This window comes from Bombina bombina, chromosome 4 (genome assembly GCF_027579735.1).
Source record: "Bombina bombina isolate aBomBom1 chromosome 4, aBomBom1.pri, whole genome shotgun sequence".
In the NCBI taxonomy this organism is placed as follows: domain Eukaryota; kingdom Metazoa; phylum Chordata; class Amphibia; order Anura; family Bombinatoridae; genus Bombina; species Bombina bombina.
Genome location: NC_069502.1, coordinates 1,229,572,227 through 1,229,591,834, shown reverse-complemented (window position 1 = coordinate 1,229,591,834; position 19,608 = coordinate 1,229,572,227). Strand labels below are relative to the sequence as shown.

Sequence of the window (19,608 nt, the reverse complement as noted above, 5' to 3'; positions counted from 1 at the left end):
CGAGCGGGAGACGCAGGTACTGACACATGAGGAGAGTTAGACGGCATAACTTCCCCCTCGTTGTCTGGTGATAGCTTCTTTATCGGTACAGATTGACTTTTATTCAAAGCAATATCAATACAATTGGTACACATCGTTCTATTGGGCTCCACATTGGCTTTTGAACATGATGAACAAACAGTTTCCTCTGAATCAGACATGTTTAAAACAGACTTAGCAATGAAACTAACAAGCTTGGAAATCACTTTCAATAAGTTTACAAGCAATATAAAAAACGCTGCAGCGCTTCAAAAATACAGATATAATTAAACAATTCTTAACAAGAAGTGTATTATTAGCAGAGGATTGCACCCATTAGCAAAAGGATGATTAACCCCTCAATACCCAAAACGGATAAAACAGATATCAATTAAGATTTAACGCTTTTAATCACAGTCAGCACACTGTCACAGATCTGCTGTGACTGATTACCTCCCTCACAAATGAAATTTGCAGACCCCTGAGCTCTCTAGAGACGTCCTGGATCAAGGAGGAAGAAGCAGAAAGACTGTGCAATAATTTTAACTGCGCAACAAGGCGCTAAAACAAGGGCCCTCCCACTCCAATCACAACAGCGGGAGCCCTGATATAACGGTTTCCATGCAGAAAAATATGTTAGCCATGTCGAAAAAAATCATGCCCAAAGCGATTTATCACCAAAGTACCTCACAAAAACGAATAACATGCCAGTAAACGTTTTATTAAAAAACAACATTTTTCAATGTCATGCAAAGCTATCACTAAGCCTGCTACCAGTCGCTACCACTGCAGAGAAGGCTCAAGTATTATTTCAGTGTTAACAGTATTTTCTCAGTCAAATTCTAGTCCCTAGAATATAACTCGACTGCGCATACATTTATCAGCCTGATACCAGTTGCTACTACTGCATTTAAGGCTGTACTTACATCATACGGTAACAGCAGTATTTTCTTAGTCAATTCCATTCCCAGAAAATAAAGTACTGCACATACCTCATTTGCGGAGGACCCCGCATGCTATTCCCAGTTTCTGAAGTTACCCCACTCCTCAGAATGTCGAGAACAGCCAGTGGATCTTAGTTACGCCTGCTAAGATCATAGAAAAAAAACGCAGGCAGTTTCTTCTTCCAAATACTGCCTGAGATAGAAAAACAGCACACTCCGGTGCCATTTAAAAAAAACAAACTTTTGATTGAAGAATAGTTAAGTAAAAACTCCAGCTCCTCTCGCGACCTCCTTCTTTGTTGAGGGTTGCAAGAGAATGACTGGATATGACATGTGAGGGGAGGAGCTATATAGCAGCTCTGCTTGGGTGATCCTCTTGCAACTTCCTGTTGGGAAGGAGAATATATCCCATAAGTAATGGATGACCCGTGGACTGAACACACTTAACAAGAGAAAAAATTTTATATTCCCCAAATATGAAACTGACAGTCTGCAGAAGGAAATACATGAACCTGACTCATGGCAAATATAAGTACAATACATATATTTAGAACTTTATATAAATGCATAAAGTGCCAAACCATAGCTGAGGTGTCTTAAGAAATAAAAAAACATACTTACCCAAAGACACCCATCCACATATAGCAGATAGCCAAACCAGTACTAAAACAGTTATTAGTAGAGGTAATGGTAAATTGAGAGTATATCGTCGATCTGAAATGGGAGGTAGGAGATGAATCTCTACGACCGATAACAGAGAACCTATGAAATAGACCCCCTTTAGGGAAATCATAGTATTCAATAGGTGATACTCCCTTCACGTCCCTCTGACATTCGCTGTACTCAGAGGAATCCGGCTTCAACAATGCTGAGAAGCGCATATCAACGTAGAAATCTTAGCACAAACTTACTTCACCACCTCCATAGGAGGCAAAGTTTGTAAAACTGAATTGTGGGTGTGGTGAGGGGTGTATTTATAGGCATTTTGAGGTTTGGGAAACTTTGCCCCTCCTGGTAGGATTGTATAACCCATACGTCACTAGCTCATGGACTCTTGCCAATTACATGAAAGAAATTATCAATTTCCTTATATGGCAGTTTCAGGAATGGGAAACAAATGCAAACAGCATAGCCCTCTGAGCATAAAAAAGAGCAAGAGGCATATAGGAAGTGGGGTTTAAATAAATAAATAATTTGGCGCCAAGAATGACACAATAAATATCAGCATTTTGCGACCTCGCAAACCTAATTTTGCCTGCGAAAATTAATGAAAAAGCAGTCAAATTTGAAGAAAAGACTATTCCCCAGGTAATAAAAAATAACTTCCTAAATATGTTTCCCAATTTTGAAACTGATAGTCTGCAAAAGGAAATATACATAAACCTGACTCATGGCAAATATAAGTACAATACATATATTTAAAACTTTATAATAATACATAAAGTGCCAAACCATAGCTGAGAGTGTTTTAAAGGGACAGTCTACACCAGAATTTTTATTGTTTTAAAAGATAGATAATCCCTTTATTACCCATTCCCCAGTTTTGCATAACCAACACAGTTATAATAATATACTTTTAACCTCTGTGATTATCTTGTATCTAAGCCTCTGCAAACTGCCCCTTTATTTCAGTTCTTTTGACAGACTTGAGGTTTAGCCAATCAGTGCCTGCTCCCAGATAACTTCACGTGCACGAGCACAGTGTTATCTATATGAAATACATGAACTAACACCCTCTAGTGGTGAAAAACTGTTAAAATGCATTCTGAAAAGAGTCTAAGAAATTAGCATATGAACCTCCTAGGTTAAGCTTTCATTTAAGAATACCAAGAGAACAAAGCAAAATTGGTGATAAAAGTAAATTGGAAAATTGTTTAAAATTACATGCCCTATCTGAATCATGAAAGTTTATTTTAGCCTAGACTGTCCCTTTAAGTAATGAAAACATACTTACCGAAAGACACCCATCCACATATAGCAGATAACTGTTTCAGTATTGGTTTGGCTATCAGTAGAGGTAATGGAATATGAGAGTATATTGTCGATCTGGAAAGGGAGGTAGGAGATGAATCTCTACGACCGATAACAGGGAACTTATGAAAATATTTCCCCGTGAGGAAAACTATAGAATCAATAGGTGATACTCTCTTCACATCCCTCTGACAAACACTGTACTCAGAGGAATCAGGCTTCAAAATGCTGAGAAGCGCATATCAACAAAGAAAATCAAGCACAAACTTACTTCACCACCTCCATAGGACGCAAAGTTTTTAAAAACTGAATTGTGGGTGTGGTGAGGGGTGTATTTATAGGCATTTTGAGGTTTGGGAAACTTTGCCCCTCCTGGTAGGATTGTATATCCCATACGTCACTAGCTCATGGACTCGTCAATTACATGAAAGAAAGGGAATATTTATGTTCATTGCCCTTAAAAGGGCATTTAGCTCTTTTGTGAAATGCTCAAGGCCTAATCTCAAAATAAAAAACCACCCCAAAACAAAATAATACATTGCACAAAATAACACATTATCAAAAATAATAAAAATTATTCCTATTTTAATACCCATTTAAAAAAATAAAAAAAATAAAAAATAATCTAGAATAAACTACCAATAGCTATTTTACCTGAACAAATAATACAAAGTCCCACTAACATTACAAACTCCCAAAACCCCAAAATAAAAAAACTTAAGCCAACCAATGCCCTGAAAAGGACATTTGTATGGGCATTGCCCAGGGCATTTAGCTCTTTTGCTTTGCCCTGAAAAGGGTATTTATTTATTTTACGAAAGCCCAAACCCTAAACTAAAAAAAACTATCACTAACCCCTGAAGGTCCACTTACAGTTTTTGAAGTCCCGCTTGAACAATCTTCATCCAGGCGGCGAGAAGTCTTTATCCAGGCGACCTCTTCTATCTTCATCCAGGCAGCGAAGTCCTCATCCAGACGGGAAGAAGTCTTCATCCCAGCCGTGCGGAGCAGGTCCATCCTGAAGACATCCGGCGCGGAGCATCCTCTACATACTGTCGCCGCCATACACTGAATCTTCAATGCAAGGTACGCGATTCAAGATGGCATCCCTTGCATTTCTATTGGGTGATTTGATTTTGGAAATTCAAATCAGCCAATAGGATGAGAGCTTCTGAAATTCTATTGGCTGTTGAAATCATTGATTAAAAATATGAAAATGTTTTTTTTTTTTTTTTAATATGTTAAACGATTCGTTTAACATTGAAAGTGCATTTTATTAGTTAGATATTGAGAAATTATTTTAAATAATCGTACACACAATATTTTTTTTTTACAGTAATCCTTAAAAAAAAAAAAAAAAAAAAAAAAAAAAGGATTGCCTTGCGCGTATTGCTTGAAAAACAAAAGGATGCAATGTAGCCCTTTAGTTTCTATTATATCGATGTACGCTTAGTGAGATTTACTTATAAAATAGAAAAAATGTAGTTGCGAAACAAATGCGCCAAGCCGTGCAACATGAAAAACATAATTTATGTAAGAACTTACCTGATAAATTCATTTCTTTCATATTAGCAAGAGTCCATGAGCTAGTGACGTATGGGATATACATTCCTACCAGGAGGGGCAAAGTTTCCCAAACCTCAAAATGCCTATAAATACACCCCTCACCACACCCACAATTCAGTTTAACGAATAGCCAAGAAGTGGGGTGATAAGAAAAAAGTGTGAAAGCATATAAAATAAGGAATTGGAATAATTGTGCTTTATACAAAAAAATCATAACCACCCCAAAAAAAGGGCGGGCCTCATGGACTCTTGCTAATATGAAAGAAATGAATTTATCAGGTAAGTTCTTACATAAATTATGTTTTCTTTCATGTAATTAGCAAGAGTCCATGAGCTAGTGACGTATGGGATAATGATTACCCAAGATGTGGATCTTTCCACACAAGAGTCACTAGAGAGGGAGGGATAAAATAAAGACAGCCAATTCCTGCTGAAAATAATCCACACCCAAAATAAAGTTTAACGAAAAACATAAGCAGAAGATTCAAACTGAAACCGCTGCCTGAAGAACTTTTCTACCAAAAACTGCTTCAGAAGAAGAAAATACATCAAAATGGTAGAATTTAGTAAAAGTATGCAAAGAGGACCAAGTTGCTGCTTTGCAAATCTGATCAACCGAAGCTTCATTCCTAAACGCCCAGGAAGTAGAAACTGACCTAGTAGAATGAGCTGTAATTCTCTGAGGCGGAGTTTTACCCGACTCAACATAGGCAAGATGAATTAAAGATTTCAACCAAGATGCCAAAGAAATGGCAGAAGCTTTCTGGCCTTTTCTAGAACCGGAAAAGATAACAAATAGACTAGAAGTCTTTCTGAAAGATTTAGTAGCTTCAACATAATATTTCAAAGCTCTAACAACATCCAAAGAATGCAACGATTTCTCCTTAGAATTCTTAGGATTAGGACATAATGAAGGAACCACAATTTCTCTACTAATGTTGTTGGAATTCACAACTTTAGGTAAAAATTCAAAAGAAGTTCGCAACACTGCCTTATCCTGATGAAAAATCAGAAAAGGAGACTCACAAGAAAGAGCAGATAATTCAGAAACTCTTCTGGCAGAAGAGATGGCCAAGAGGAACAAAACTTTCCAAGAAAGTAATTTAATGTCCAATGAATGCATAGGTTCAAACGGAGGAGCTTGAAGAGCCCCCAGAACCAAATTCAAACTCCAAGGAGGAGAAATTGACTTAATGACAGGTTTTATACGAACCAAAGCTTGTACAAAACAATGAATATCAGGAAGAATAGCAATCTTTCTATGAAAAAGAACAGAAAGAGCAGAGATTTGTCCTTTCAAGGAACTTGCGGACAAACCTTTATCTAAACCATCCTGAAGAAACTGTAAAATTCTCGGAATTCTAAAAGAATGCCAAGAAAAATGATGAGAAATACACCAAGAAATATAAGTCTTCCAGACTCTATAATATATCTCTCTAGATACAGATTTACGAGCCTGTAACATAGTATTAATCACAGCGTCAGAGAAACCTCTTTGACGAAGAATCAAGCGTTCAATCTCCATACCTTTACATTTAAGGATTTCAGATCCTGATGGAAAAAAGGACCTTGTGACAGAAGGTCTGGTCTTAACGGAAGAGTCCACGGTTGGCAAGAGGCCATCCGGACAAGGTCCGCATACCAAAACCTGTGAGGCCATGCCGGAGCTACCAGCAGAACAAACGAGCATTCCTTCAGAATCTTGGAGATTACTCTTGGAAGAAGAACTAGAGGCGGAAAGATATAGGCAGGATGATACTTCCAAGGAAGTGATAATGCATCCACTGCCTCCGCCTGAGGATCCCGGGATCTGGACAGATACCTGGGAAGTTTCTTGTTTAGATGGGACGCCATCAAATCTATTTCTGGAAGTTCCCACATTTGAACGATCTGAAGAAATACCTCTGGGTGAAGAGACCATTCGCCCGGATGCAACGTTTGGCGACTGAGATAATCCGCTTCCCAATTGTCTACACCTGGGATATGAACCGCAGAGATTAGACAGGAGCTGGATTCCGCCCAAACCAAAATTCGAGATACTTCTTTCATAGCCAGAGGACTGTGAGTTCCTCCTTGATGATTGATGTATGCCACAGTTGTGACATTGTCTGTCTGAAAACAAATGAACGATTCTCTCTTCAGAAGAGGCCAAAACTGAAGAGCTCTGAAAATTGCACGGAGTTCCAAAATATTGATCGGTAATCTCACCTCCTGAGATTCCCAAACTCCTTGTGCCGTCAGAGATCCCCACACAGCTCCCCAACCTGTAAGACTTGCATCTGTTGAAATTACAGTCCAGGTCGGAAGCACAAAAGAAGCCCCCTGAATTAAACGATGGTGATCTGTCCACCACGTTAGAGAGTGTCGAACAATTGGTTTTAAAGATATTAATTGAGATATCTTTGTGTAATCCTTGCACCATTGATTCAGCATACAAAGCTGAAGAGGTCGCATGTGAAAACGAGCAAAGGGGATCGCGTCCGATGCAGCAGTCATAAGACCTAGAATTTCCATGCATAAGGCTACCGAAGGGAATGATTGTGACTGAAGGTTTCGACAAGCTGCCATCAGTTTTAGACGCCTCTTGTCTGTTAAAGACAGAGTCATGGACACTGAATCTATTTGGAAACCCAGAAAAGTTACCCTTGTCTGAGGAATCAATGAACTTTTTGGTAAATTGATCCTCCAACCATGATCTTGAAGAAACAACACAAGTCGATTCGTATGAAATTCTGCTAAATGTAAAGACTGAGCAAGTACCAAGATATCGTCCAAATAAGGAAATACCACAATACCCTGTTCTCTGATTACAGACAGAAGGGCACCGAGAACCTTTGTAAAAATTCTTGGAGCTGTAGCAAGGCCAAACGGCAGAGCCACAAACTGGTAATGCTTGTCCAGAAAAGAGAATCTCAGGAACCGATAATGATCCGGATTAATCGGAATATGCAGATATGCATCCTGTAAATCTATTGTGGACATATAATTCCCTTGCTGAACAAAAGGCAAGATAGTCCTTACAGTTACCATCTTGAACGTTGGTATCCTTACATAACGATTAAATATTTTTAGATCCAGAACTGGTCTGAAGGAATTCTCCTTCTTTGGTACAATGAAGAGATTTGAATAAAACCCCATCCCCTGTTCCTGAACTGGAACTGGCATAATTACTCCAGTCAACTCTAGATCTGAAACACAATTCAGAAATGCTTGAGCTTTTACTGGATTTACTGGGACACGGGAAAGAAAAAATCTCTTTGCAGGAGGTCTCATCTTGAAACCAATTCTGTACCCTTCTGAAACAATGTTCTGAATCCAAAGATTGTGAACAGAATTGATCCAAATTTCTTTGAAAAAACGTAACCTGCCCCCTACCAGCTGAGCTGGAATGAGGGCCGCACCTTCATGTGGACTTAGAAGCAGGCTTTGCCTTTCTGGCTGGCTTGGATTTATTCCAGATTGGAGATGGTTTCCAAACTGAAACTGCTCCTGAGGATGAAGGATCAGGTTTTTGTTCTTTGTTGAAACGAAAGGAACGAAAACGATTATTAGCTCTGTTTTTACCCTTAGATTTTTTATCCTGTGGTAAAAAAGTTCCTTTCCCACCAGTAACAGTTGAAATAATAGAATCCAACTGAGAACCAAATAATTTGTTACCCTGGAAAGAAATGGAAAGTAGAGTTGATTTAGAAGCCATATCAGCATTCCAAGTCTTAAGCCATAAAGCTCTTCTAGCTAAAATAGCTAGAGACATAAACCTGACATCAACCCTATAATATCAAAGATGGCATCACAGATAAAATTATTAGCATGCTGAAGAAGAATAATAATATCATGAGAATCATGATGTGTTACTTGTTGCGCTAAGGTTTCTAACCAAAAAGTTGAAGCTGCAGCAACATCAGCCAAAGATATAGCAGGTCTAAGAAGATTACCTGAACACAGATAAGCTTTTCTTAGAAAGGATTCAATTTTCCTATCTAAAGGATCCTTAAACGAAGTACCATCTGACGTAGGAATAGTAGTACGTTTAGCAAGGGTAGAAATAGCCCCATCAACTTTAGGGATTTTGTCCCAAAATTCTAATCTGTCAGACGGCACAGGATATAATTGCTTAAAACGTTTAGAAGGAGTAAATGAATTACCCAATTTATCCCATTCTTTGGAAATTACTGCAGAAATAGCATTAGGAACAGGAAAAACTTCTGGAATAACCACAGGAGATTTAAATACCTTATCCAAACGTTTAGAATTAGTATCAAGAGGACCAGAATCCTCTATTTCTAAAGCAATTAGAACTTCTTTAAGTAAAGAACGAATAAATTCCATTTTAAATAAATATGAAGATTTATCAGCATCAACCTCTGAGACAGAATCCTCTGAACCAGAAGAGTCATCAGAATCAGAATGATATTCATTTAAAAATTCATCTGTAGGGAGAGAAGTTTTAAAAGATTTTTTACGTTTATTAGAAGGAGAAATAACAGACATAGCCTTCTTTATGGATTCAGAAACAAAATCTCTTATGTCATCAGGAACATTCTGCACCTTAGATGTTGAAGGTACTGCAACAGGCAATGGTACTTTACTAAAGGAAATATTATCTGCATTAACAAGTTTGTCATGACAATCAATACAAACAACAGCTGGAGGAATAGCTACCAAAAGTTTACAGCAGATACACTTAGCTTTGGTAGATCCAGCACTAGACAGCGATTTTCCTGTAGTATCTTCTGACTCAGATGCAACGTGAGACATCTTGCAATATGTAAGAGAAAAAACAACAACATATAAAGCAAAATTGATCAAATTCCTTAAATGACAGTTTCAGGAATGGGAAAAAATGCCAAAGAACAAGCTTCTAGCAACCAGAAGCAATGAAAAATGAGACTTAAATAATGTGGAGACAAAAGCGACGCCCATATTTTTTAGCGCCAAATAAGACGCCCACATTATTTGGCGCCTAAATGCTTTTTGGCGCCAAAAATGACGCCACATCCGGAACGCCGACATTTTTGGCGCAAAATAACGTCAAAAAATGACGCAACTTCCGGCGACACGTATGACGCCGGAAACGGAAAAGATTTTTTGCGCCAAAAAAGTCTGCTCCAAGAATGACGCAATAAAATGAAGCATTTTCAGCCCCCGCGAGCCTAACAGCCCACAGGGAAAAAAGTCAAATTTTTGAAGGTAAGAAAAAATGATTAAATCAAATGCATTATCCCAAATATGAAACTGACTGTCTGAAAAATAAGGAAAGTTGAACATTCTGAGTCAAGGCAAATAAATGTTTGAATACATATATTTAGAACTTTATAAACAAAGTGCCCAACCATAGCTTAGAGTGTCACAGAAAATAAGATTTACTTACCCCAGGACACTCATCTACATGTTTGTAGAAAGCCAAACCAGTACTGAAACGAGAATCAGCAGAGGTAATGGTATATATAAGAGTATATCGTCGATCTGAAAAGGGAGGTAAGAGATGAATCTCTACGACCGATAACAGAGAACCTATGAAATAGACCCCGTAGAAGGAGATCACTGCATTCAAATAGGCAATACTCTCCTCACATCCCTCTGACATTCACTGCACGCTGAGAGGAAAACCGGGCTCCAACTTGCTGCGGAGCGCATATCAACGTAGAATCTAGCACAAACTTACTTCACCACCTCCATCGGAGGCAAAGTTTGTAAAACTGAATTGTGGGTGTGGTGAGGGGTGTATTTATAGGCATTTTGAGGTTTGGGAAACTTTGCCCCTCCTGGTAGGAATGTATATCCCATACGTCACTAGCTCATGGACTCTTGCTAATTACATGAAAGAAATGTGGGTGTCGAGCATTTAAAAATGCATCATGGTGTGTGTGAGGAGATAAACATCTGCTGCACAGAAGCAGAGTTCCGTATAATATGAGACAATAAAAACAGTAAGGATTATTTGTATATATAAAAAGAACATGATGCCAAACTGACTTTAGATCACTAAGCACATAGCCTAGACATATTAATACAGAAAAAGGGAATAGTGCCTGTCCCAGGAATCCTATATAATGTAATACAGAAGAAAAACTTCATAGCCGAGTCTGATAAATATACAGTACTTACCCTTAGACACTTGTCCACTGATAACAGACAGCCAATCCAGTACTGAAACTTATCAGCAGAGGTAATGGAATAGGAGCATAAAGGGAGGCAGAAGATGAATCCCGGCGACCAAATTTACAGAGAGCCCATGAAAAGATTTCCCGTAGGTGAAAACATGGTGTCATGAGGCAGTACTCCCTTCACTTCTGTACTCTGAGGGGAACCGGGTTTCAATATGCTCACAAGGGTCTTTTACTGAATAAATCAAGCAAATCATAATGCTTCAACCACCTCCTAAAGAGGCAAAGTTTTAAACTGAGGTATGTGAGAGGTGGGCCGGTATTTATAGGCTTGTGAGGTTTGGGAAATGTTGCCTCCTCCTGGTAGGAATGTATATCCAATATGTAACAGCTTGTGGACTCTCGCTACCTATATGAAAGAAAACATACGTTAGGGTTAAAAACATAATTTATGTAAGAATTTACCTGATAAATTCATTTCTTCATATTTGCAAGAGTCCGTGAGCTAGTGACGTATGGGATATACAATCCTACCAGGAGGGGCAAAGTTTCCCAAACCTCAAAATGCCTATAAATACACCCCCCACCACACCCACAATTCAGTTTAACAAATAGCCAAGAAGTGGGGTGATAAGAAAGGAGCGAAAGCATCAACAAAGGAAATTTGGAAATAATTGTGCTTTATACAAAAAAATCATAACCACCATAAAAAGGGTGGGTCTCATGGACTCTTGCTAATATGAAAGAAATGAATTTATCAGGTAAATTGTTACATAAATTATGTTTTCTTTCATGTAATTGGCAAGAGTCCATGAGCTAGTGACTATTTATAGGCATTTTGAGTTTTGGGAAACTTTGCCCCTCCTGGTAGGATTGTATATTGGACTCTTGCCAATTACATGAAAGAAAAGCAGCGTTGGCCGGTCCTAATGCTGCTTTTTTAACGCCCGCTGGTATTACGAGTCTTGCAGGTACAGGTGTACCGCTCACTTTTTTGGCCAAACTCCGAAAATACCGCAAATCCACTTACGTCAATTGCATATCATCTTTTTTTCAATGGGACTTGCATTGCGCCGGTATTACGAGTCTGCCAAAAAGGGAGCGGTAGACCCTCTCCTGTCAAGCCTGGTACCGCATTTAAAAGTCAGTAGTTAAGAGTTTTACACTACAACGCCATAGCATAAAACTCTTAACTAAAGTGCTATAAAGTACACTAACACCCATAAACTTCCTATTAACCCCTAAACCGAGGCCCCCCCTACATTGCAAAAACTAAAATAAAAAATGTAACCCCTAATCTGTCGAACCGGACATCGCTGCCACTATAATAAATATATTAACCCTAAACCGCCGCACTCCCACATCGCAAACACTAGTTAAATATTATTAACCCCTAATCTGCCGGCCTTAACATCGCCGACACCTACCTACATTTATTAACCCCTAATCTGCCGCCCCCAACGTCGCCGCCACTATAATAAAGTTATTAACCCCTAAACCTAAGTCTAACCCTAACACCCCCTAACTTAAATATAATTACAATAAATCTAAATAAAATTACTACAATTCACTAAATTATTCCTATTTAAAACTAAATACTTACCTGTAAAATAAACGCTAAGATAGCTACAATATAACTAATAGTTACATTGTATCTAGCTTAGGGTTTATTTTTATTTTACAGGCAACTTTGTATTTATTTTAACTAGGTAAAATAGTTATTAAATAGTTATTAACTATTTACCAACTTCCTAGTTAAAATAAAGACAAATTTACCTGTAAAATAAAACCTAACCTAAGTTACAATTACACCTAACACTACACTATAATTAAATTAATTACCTAAACTAAATACAATTAATTACAATTTAAAAAAAATTATCTAAAGTACGAAAAAAAGAAAACACTAAATTACAGAAAATAATAAACAAATTACAAGATTTTCAAACTAATTACATCTAATCTAATACCCCTAACAAAATAAAAAAGCCCTTCCAAAATAAAAAAAAGCCCTACACTAAATTATAAATAGCACTTAAAAGGGCCTTTTGCGGGGCATTTCCCCAAAGTAATCAGCTCTTTTACCTGTAAAAAAAAAATTAAATTACAATTCCCCCACAACATTAAAACCCACCACTTACACAAGCATCCTCTTCATCCGGAGTCTTCTTCAACAATGACGGTTCCTTTAAGTGACGTCATCCAAGATGGCGTCCCTTCAATTCCGATTGGCTGAATTCTATCAGCCAATCGGAATTAAGGTAGGAAAAATCCTATTGGTTGATGCAATTAGCCAATAGGATTGAGCTTGCATTCTATTGGCTGATTGGAACAGCCAATAGGATTGAACTTCAATCCTATTGGCTGATTGCATCAGCCAATAGTATTTTTCCTACCTTAATTCCCATTGGCTGATAGAATTCTATCAGCCAATCGGAATTGAAGGGACGTCATTGTTGAAGAAGACTCCAGATGAAGAGGATGCTCCGCATCGGATGTCTTGAAGATGGACCCGCTCCGCATCGGATGGATGAAGATAGAAGATGCCGTCTCGATGAAGACTTCTGCCCGTCTGGAGGACCACTTCTGCCCGGTTGGGTGAAGACGTCTCACGGTAAAGTGATCTTCAAGGGATTAGTGTTAGGTTTGTTAAGGGGGGATTGGGTGGGTTTTAGAGTAGGGTTGGTTGTGTGGGTGGTGGGTTTTAATGTTGGGGGGGGGTATTTGTACTTTTGCTTTACAGGTAAAAGGGCTGATTAATTTGGGGCAATGCCCCACAAAAGGCCCTTTTAAGGGCTATTTGTAATTTAGTGTAGGGTAGGGGGTTTATTTTGTTAGGGGGATTAGAGTAGGTGTAATTAGTTTAAAAATCTTGTAATTATTTTATTATTTTCTGTAATTTAGTGGGGGGGTTTTCGTACTTTAGATAATTTTATTTAATTGTAATTAATAGTATTTAATTTAGTTAATTTATTTAATTATAGTGTAGTGTTAGGTGTTAGTGTAACTTAGGTTAGGTTTTATTTTACAGGTAAATGTGTCTTTATTTTAACTAGGTAGTTATTAAATAGTTAATAACTACTTAATAACTATTGTACTTGGTTAAAATAAATACAAAGTTGCCTGTAAAATAAAAATAAACCCTAAGCTAGATACAATGTAACTATTAGTTATATTGTAGCTATCTTAGGGTTTATTTTATAGGTAAGTATTTAGTTTTAAATAGGAATTATTTAGTTAATTGTAGAGATTTAATTTATATTTATTTTAATTATATTTAAGTTAGGGGGGTTAGGGTTAGACTTAGGTTTAGGGGTTAATAACTTTATTATAGGGTTTGTAAAAACCCGTAATACCAGCGCTGTCTGTAAGTGAGCGGTGAGCATAAACTGCTCGTTAGCACCGCACAGCTTCCAACGCAAAACTCGTAATCTAGGTGATAATTAATGCCTACCTGATTTATACAATCCATCACTCCTTGTACTTACTCTTCTCTACGACTAGAAGGAGGCAAAGATTCCCAAACCCTAAGAGTTCTATCCCCTCCCACCTCAATGGTAATCTAGCCAAGCAAAATAGGTAGGAAAAAGTAATAACAGCAAAAAAAAATTGAGCAGGGAAAATAAATCATCAGAAAATAAACGAGTAGGGTCTTGGGCACTCTCACCACCAAGAAAGAAATTAATTTATCAGGTAAGCATAAATTATGTTTTTTATCATACAGGTGGTGAGAGTCCCGATGCATTACTCTTGGGAACTAATACCCAAGCTGTGGAGTCCACGAGAAATGAAACATAAGGGCAGGATAAAAATAACATGTTTTTACACGTTTCACTATGTTTCATACTCACCCTGGTGTAGTCAGCATCTTGCTTATGGCATTGGGGATGGCTCTTAGGAGGTTGGTGGAGCTCCCACTTGCTGCTGATCCAATACTGGAAAAGATCTCTTTAATCACCTGAGCATCGGTGGGATTTAAGGAGTAAGGTCGGTGACTCCCACGCAGCTCACAACTCCCCACTCCAGTGAGCACTTTTAGAACCTACATGGTAATAAAAAACAAAATTTATGCTTACCTGATACATTTTTTTTCTTTTTTGACACGTGTCCAAGAATCATCTTAATTACTAATGGGTTATTCACCTCCTGGTCAGCAGGAGGTGGCAAAGAGCACCACAGCAGAGCTGATAAATATCACCTCCCTTCAATCGTAACCCAGTCATTCGACCGCAGTCAAGGAGAGAAAGGAAGTAATAAGGTGGAGATGTCTGAAGTTTACAAACCCAACAACCTGTCTCTAATAACAACAGGGCGGGCCATGGACTCATCGTGTCAAAAAAGAAATACATTTATCAGGTAAGCATAAATTTTGTTTTCTTTTTAATGACACAATGAGTCAACAGATCATCTTAATTACTAATGGGGCCCAATACCAAAGCTAGAGTACACAGATTATACGGGAGGGACAAGACAGGGAACCTAAATGGAAGGCACCACTGCTTGAAGAACCTTTCTCCCAAAAGCGGCCTCAGCAGAGGCAAAAATGTCAAAATTGTAAAACTTTGAAAAAGTGTGAAGAGACGACCAAGTTGCAGCCTTGCAAATCTGTTCCACAGAAGCTTCATTTTTGAATGCCCATGAGAAATCAATAGCCCTCGTGGAATGAGCCGTAACTCTCTCTCTCTCTGGAGGTTGCTGTCCAGCAGTCTCATATGCAAATCGGATGATACTCTTCAGCCAAAAAGAAAGGGAAGTAGCCACAGCTTTCTGACCCTTACGTTTTCCTGAAAAAATTCACAAACAAAGAAGAAGACTGACGAAACTGAAAGTGTTTGTCCAGAAAGGCGAACCTTAGGAACTTGTGATGGTTCTTGTGAATGGGAACATGCAAGTACACGTCCTTTAAGTCCACTGTTGTCATAAATTGACCCTCTTGGATCAAAGAAAGAATGGAATGTATAGATTGGAGTAAAAACCCTGACCCTGCTCCAGTAATGGAGCGGGAGCAATCACTCCCAGATCGGAGAGGTCTCTTACACAATGTAAGAATGCCACTCTTTTTGTCTGGTCTGCAGATAATCTTGAAAGTAGGAACCTTCCTCTGGGAGGAAAACTTTGGAAATCTAACCTGTATCCCTGGCACACAATTTCTAATGCCCAGGGAGCCTGAACATCTCGGATCCAAGCTTGAGCGAAGAAGGAAAGTCTGCCCCCTAACAGATCCGGTCCCTCATGCTGACTTAGATTCAATAGCAGGCTTCTTGGATTGTTTTCCCTTATTAGAAGGCTGGCTGGATCTCCATGCAGGTTTGGGTTGTTCTTGTTTGGAAACGGAAGATGAACAATTTCCCTTGAAATTACGAAAGGAACAAAAATTACTCTCTGTCGCCCTTTCGCCTTATTTCTCTTATCCTGAGGGAGAAGATGACCCTTACCTCCCTTGATCTCAGAAATAATTTCCAATAGACCAGGACCAAATAAGGTCTTTCCCTTATAAGGAATAGTCAAAAGTTTGGATTTTAAGGAAACATCCGCAGACCAAGGTTTCAGCCATAAGGCTCTGCGGGCCAAAATAGAAAAACCTGATATCTTAGCTCCCAGTTTGATAACTTGAAGGGAAGGGTCTGTGATAAAGAAATTGGCTAATTTAAGAGTTTTTATCCTATCTTGAATCTCCTCCAAAGAGGTCTCAGTTCTGATAGCATCAGACAGGGCGTCAAACCAATATGCCGCCGCACTAGTGACGGTAGCAATGCACACAGCAGGTTGCCATTGTATACCCTGGTGTACGTACATCTTTTTGAGTAGGCCCTCTAATTTCTTATCCATAGGGTCTTTGAAAGCACAACTATCCTTTATGGGAATAGTAGTTCACTTAGCTAAAGTGGAAATAGCCCCTTCCACCTTAGGAACCGTTTGCCAAGCCTGCTTGATTGAGTCGGCTATGGGAAACATCTTCTTGAAAATAGGAGATGGAGAAAAAGGAATACCCGGTCTCTCCTACTCCTTAGAAATAATCTCAGAAGCTCGGTCAGGAACCGGAAATACATCAGTCGAGGAAGGAACCTCAAAATATCTGTTTAACTTACTGGATTTCTTAGGGACAACCGCAACCGTGGAGTCGCTATCATCTAAAGTAACTAAAACCTCCTTAAGCAATAGACGGAGGTGTTCCAGCTTAAATCTAAATGACACCACTTCAGTATCAGCGAGAGGAAGTACACCTTCAGAATCTGAAATCTCTCCTTCAGATGCTACAACGGCTTCTTCCGCCTCAGGCAACTGAGAGGAGGACTCCGAAACCGCAACAATTACATCTGAAACCTTGCTTACTGAATGGCTTGTCTTCCTCTTATGTTTGCCCTGCAACATGGGAAAAGCAGACAGCACATCAGAGATTGTAGAAGACATGAGAGATGTGATGTCTTTTAAAGTAACTCCAGTGGTAGTTACAGAAGAGACACAGGGCACTGCTTGTGAGGGTGGTAACACTTGAAGCGCTTGAGGAGAAAGTTGCGGCATATATTGTACCTCATCATTAGAATCCTGAACAACATCCTTAGGAGAAGTTGGCTCAGAATTTTTTTTTATCCTTATGACTTAAAGTCCACTCAATACAAAAAGGACAGAAGGGTATTGGTGGTTCCACAATAGCATTAAAAAATAAAGAGCAAGGAGCATGTTGCAAGGTCCCTTGATCCATAATAACTCACACTTTGACACAATAAACTTTAAATTAACAAAACCTTTAAATATTTAAATATTTTACTGCGCACTAAATTTGATCCCACAGTCACCTCCACACCTCAGCCCTGCTGAGGCACCTAGCTTCCTGACCAAGGGTTGATACGCTGTCAGATGTGAAGCTGTTCTCCCGCTCTTCAGTTGAAGCAAATCCCTTTGCGCAACAGAAGATTTGGACCGTTGCCAGAAGAGAGCCAATGCAGCCCGGTCCTAGGAACGCATGTAATAGCAGTAAACATGCGCTCCTATAAACAACAGACCGGAGATATCTCTCTTATGACTCAAAATGTCTCCATAGCAAGAGCAAAGGAAAGGCGAACGGGAGAAGAAAATCCGCCCATCGTGGGCGTGACTAAAATGAAACTACTTTTTCCCGGGAGAAAATATAACCCTACAGAAAAGGGAACCACCAGAGTCCTAAAAATGTACAATGCCTCAGAGCTCAAACAAATCCCAGTGCCAAAAAAACACATATATCCCTCCTGCCTAGGAGAGTACTGTCAAAAATAAAGACATGAGAGCCCTTTATCCAAATAAATAAGGTATTTTCCTGGGCCCACTCTTTTCTGAGTTGATCTGTCTGCCCCAGAAAAAGAAATAGCACTTACCTCAGGGTACTGCCTGACAGCAAGGCAGTTCACAGGTTTGAGAGGTCCTCTTCCTCACATCGACCTGTAGAAAACAAAGACTGGGTCATATCCCTCAGACTATAGGAAATTAGGGCAGTATTAAATATGGGAGGGGCAGTGAGAATTATGTCCCACAAGTTCCCATTACTCTAAAGCCACCAAAGCTCTACTGAAGAGACTGATATGGACCACAGCTACACCCTAGGAAAAAGTAGCACAATCCTGTACTACTTTAAAAATAATAAACTCTTGATTGAAGAATCTTTTCTAACACCTCGCTTTGCCACTTCCTATCACTAACGCAGGCAAAGAGAATGACTGGGTTGGGAGTGAAGGGAGGTGATATTTATCAGCTCTGCTGTGGTGCTCTTTGCCGCCTCCTGCTGACCAGGAGGTGAATATCCCATTAGTAATTAAGATGATCCGTGGACTCATCGTGTCATTAAAAAGAAACAATTTATATCTTGCCTGATAAATTACTCCTGGGAATTACCTTTCTTCCACTAGGAGGAGACAAAGATTCCAAAACCTCAGAGCTCTATATAAAACCCCTCACACCTCTATAGTGATCAGTCTGACGTATAGCCAAGCTGACAGAGGTGAGAATTAAACAGAGAAAAATGGGGGGGGGGAGGGGGGGATTCGGAGTGCAAAAATACAAAGATACAAAAATTATTTTTTTTTAAAAAAAGGAAATGTATGCTTACCTGATAAATTTATTTCTTTTACGATATGACTAGTCCACGGATATCATCCTTACTTATGGGATATCGCCTCCTAGTCAGCAAGAGGAGGCAAAGAGCTCCACAGCAGAGCTGCATAAATAGCTCCTCCCTTCCCCCCCCAACCCAGTCATTCGACCAAAGTTAGGAAGAGAAAGGAAAAGCCAAGGAGCAGAGGTGGCTGAAGTTTAACAAAAATAAAAACCTTTCTCTTAGAAAAAAACGACAGGGAGGGCCGTGGACTCATCATATCGTAAAGAAATAAATTTATCAGGTAAGCATAAATTTTCTTTTTTTTTTACAAGATATGACTTATGGGATACAATACCAAAGCTATAGGACACGCATGAAAGGGAGGGACAAGACAGGAACCTAAACGTAAGGCACCACTGCTTGAAGAACCTTTTTCCCCAAAACAGCCTCAGACGAGGCAAAAGTATCAAATTTGGAAAATTTGGAAAAAGTGTGAAGAGACGACCAAGTTGCAGCCTTGCAAATCTGTTCAACAGAAGCATCGTTTTTAAATGCCCATGAGAAAGCCACAGCCCTAGTACAATGAGCCGTAATTCGTTCTGGAGGCTGCTGTCCAGCAGTCTCATATGCAACATGGATGATACTCTTCAGCCAAAAAGAAAGAGAGGTAGCCGTAGCTTTCTGACCCCTACATTTCCCAGCAAAAACAACAAATAATGAAGATGTTTGACGAAAATCCTTAGTCGCCTGCAAGTAGAACTTCAAGGAACGAACTATGTCTAAATTATGTAACAGACGTTCCTTCTTAGAAGAAGGGTTAGGACACAAGGAAGGAACAACAATTTCCTGATTAATATTTTTGTTAGAAACAACCTTAGGAAGAAAACCAGGTTTGGTACGTAACATCACTTTATCAGAATGGAAAATAAGATAA

The 19,608-nt window shown here is 39.1% G+C and overlaps 1 protein-coding gene across 1 annotated transcript in view; it reads right to left on the bottom strand.

Moving 5' to 3' along the window:
- CUL9 (cullin 9) overlaps positions 1-19,608 on the bottom strand; it is a gene marked incomplete in the record, with an annotated part of 1,346,550 nt that overhangs the window by 1,007,503 nt on the left and 319,439 nt on the right. Inside the window, 1 exon segment of the mRNA XM_053712774.1 lies at positions 14,458-14,648. Coding sequence (XP_053568749.1) covers positions 14,458-14,648 — 191 coding nt within the window.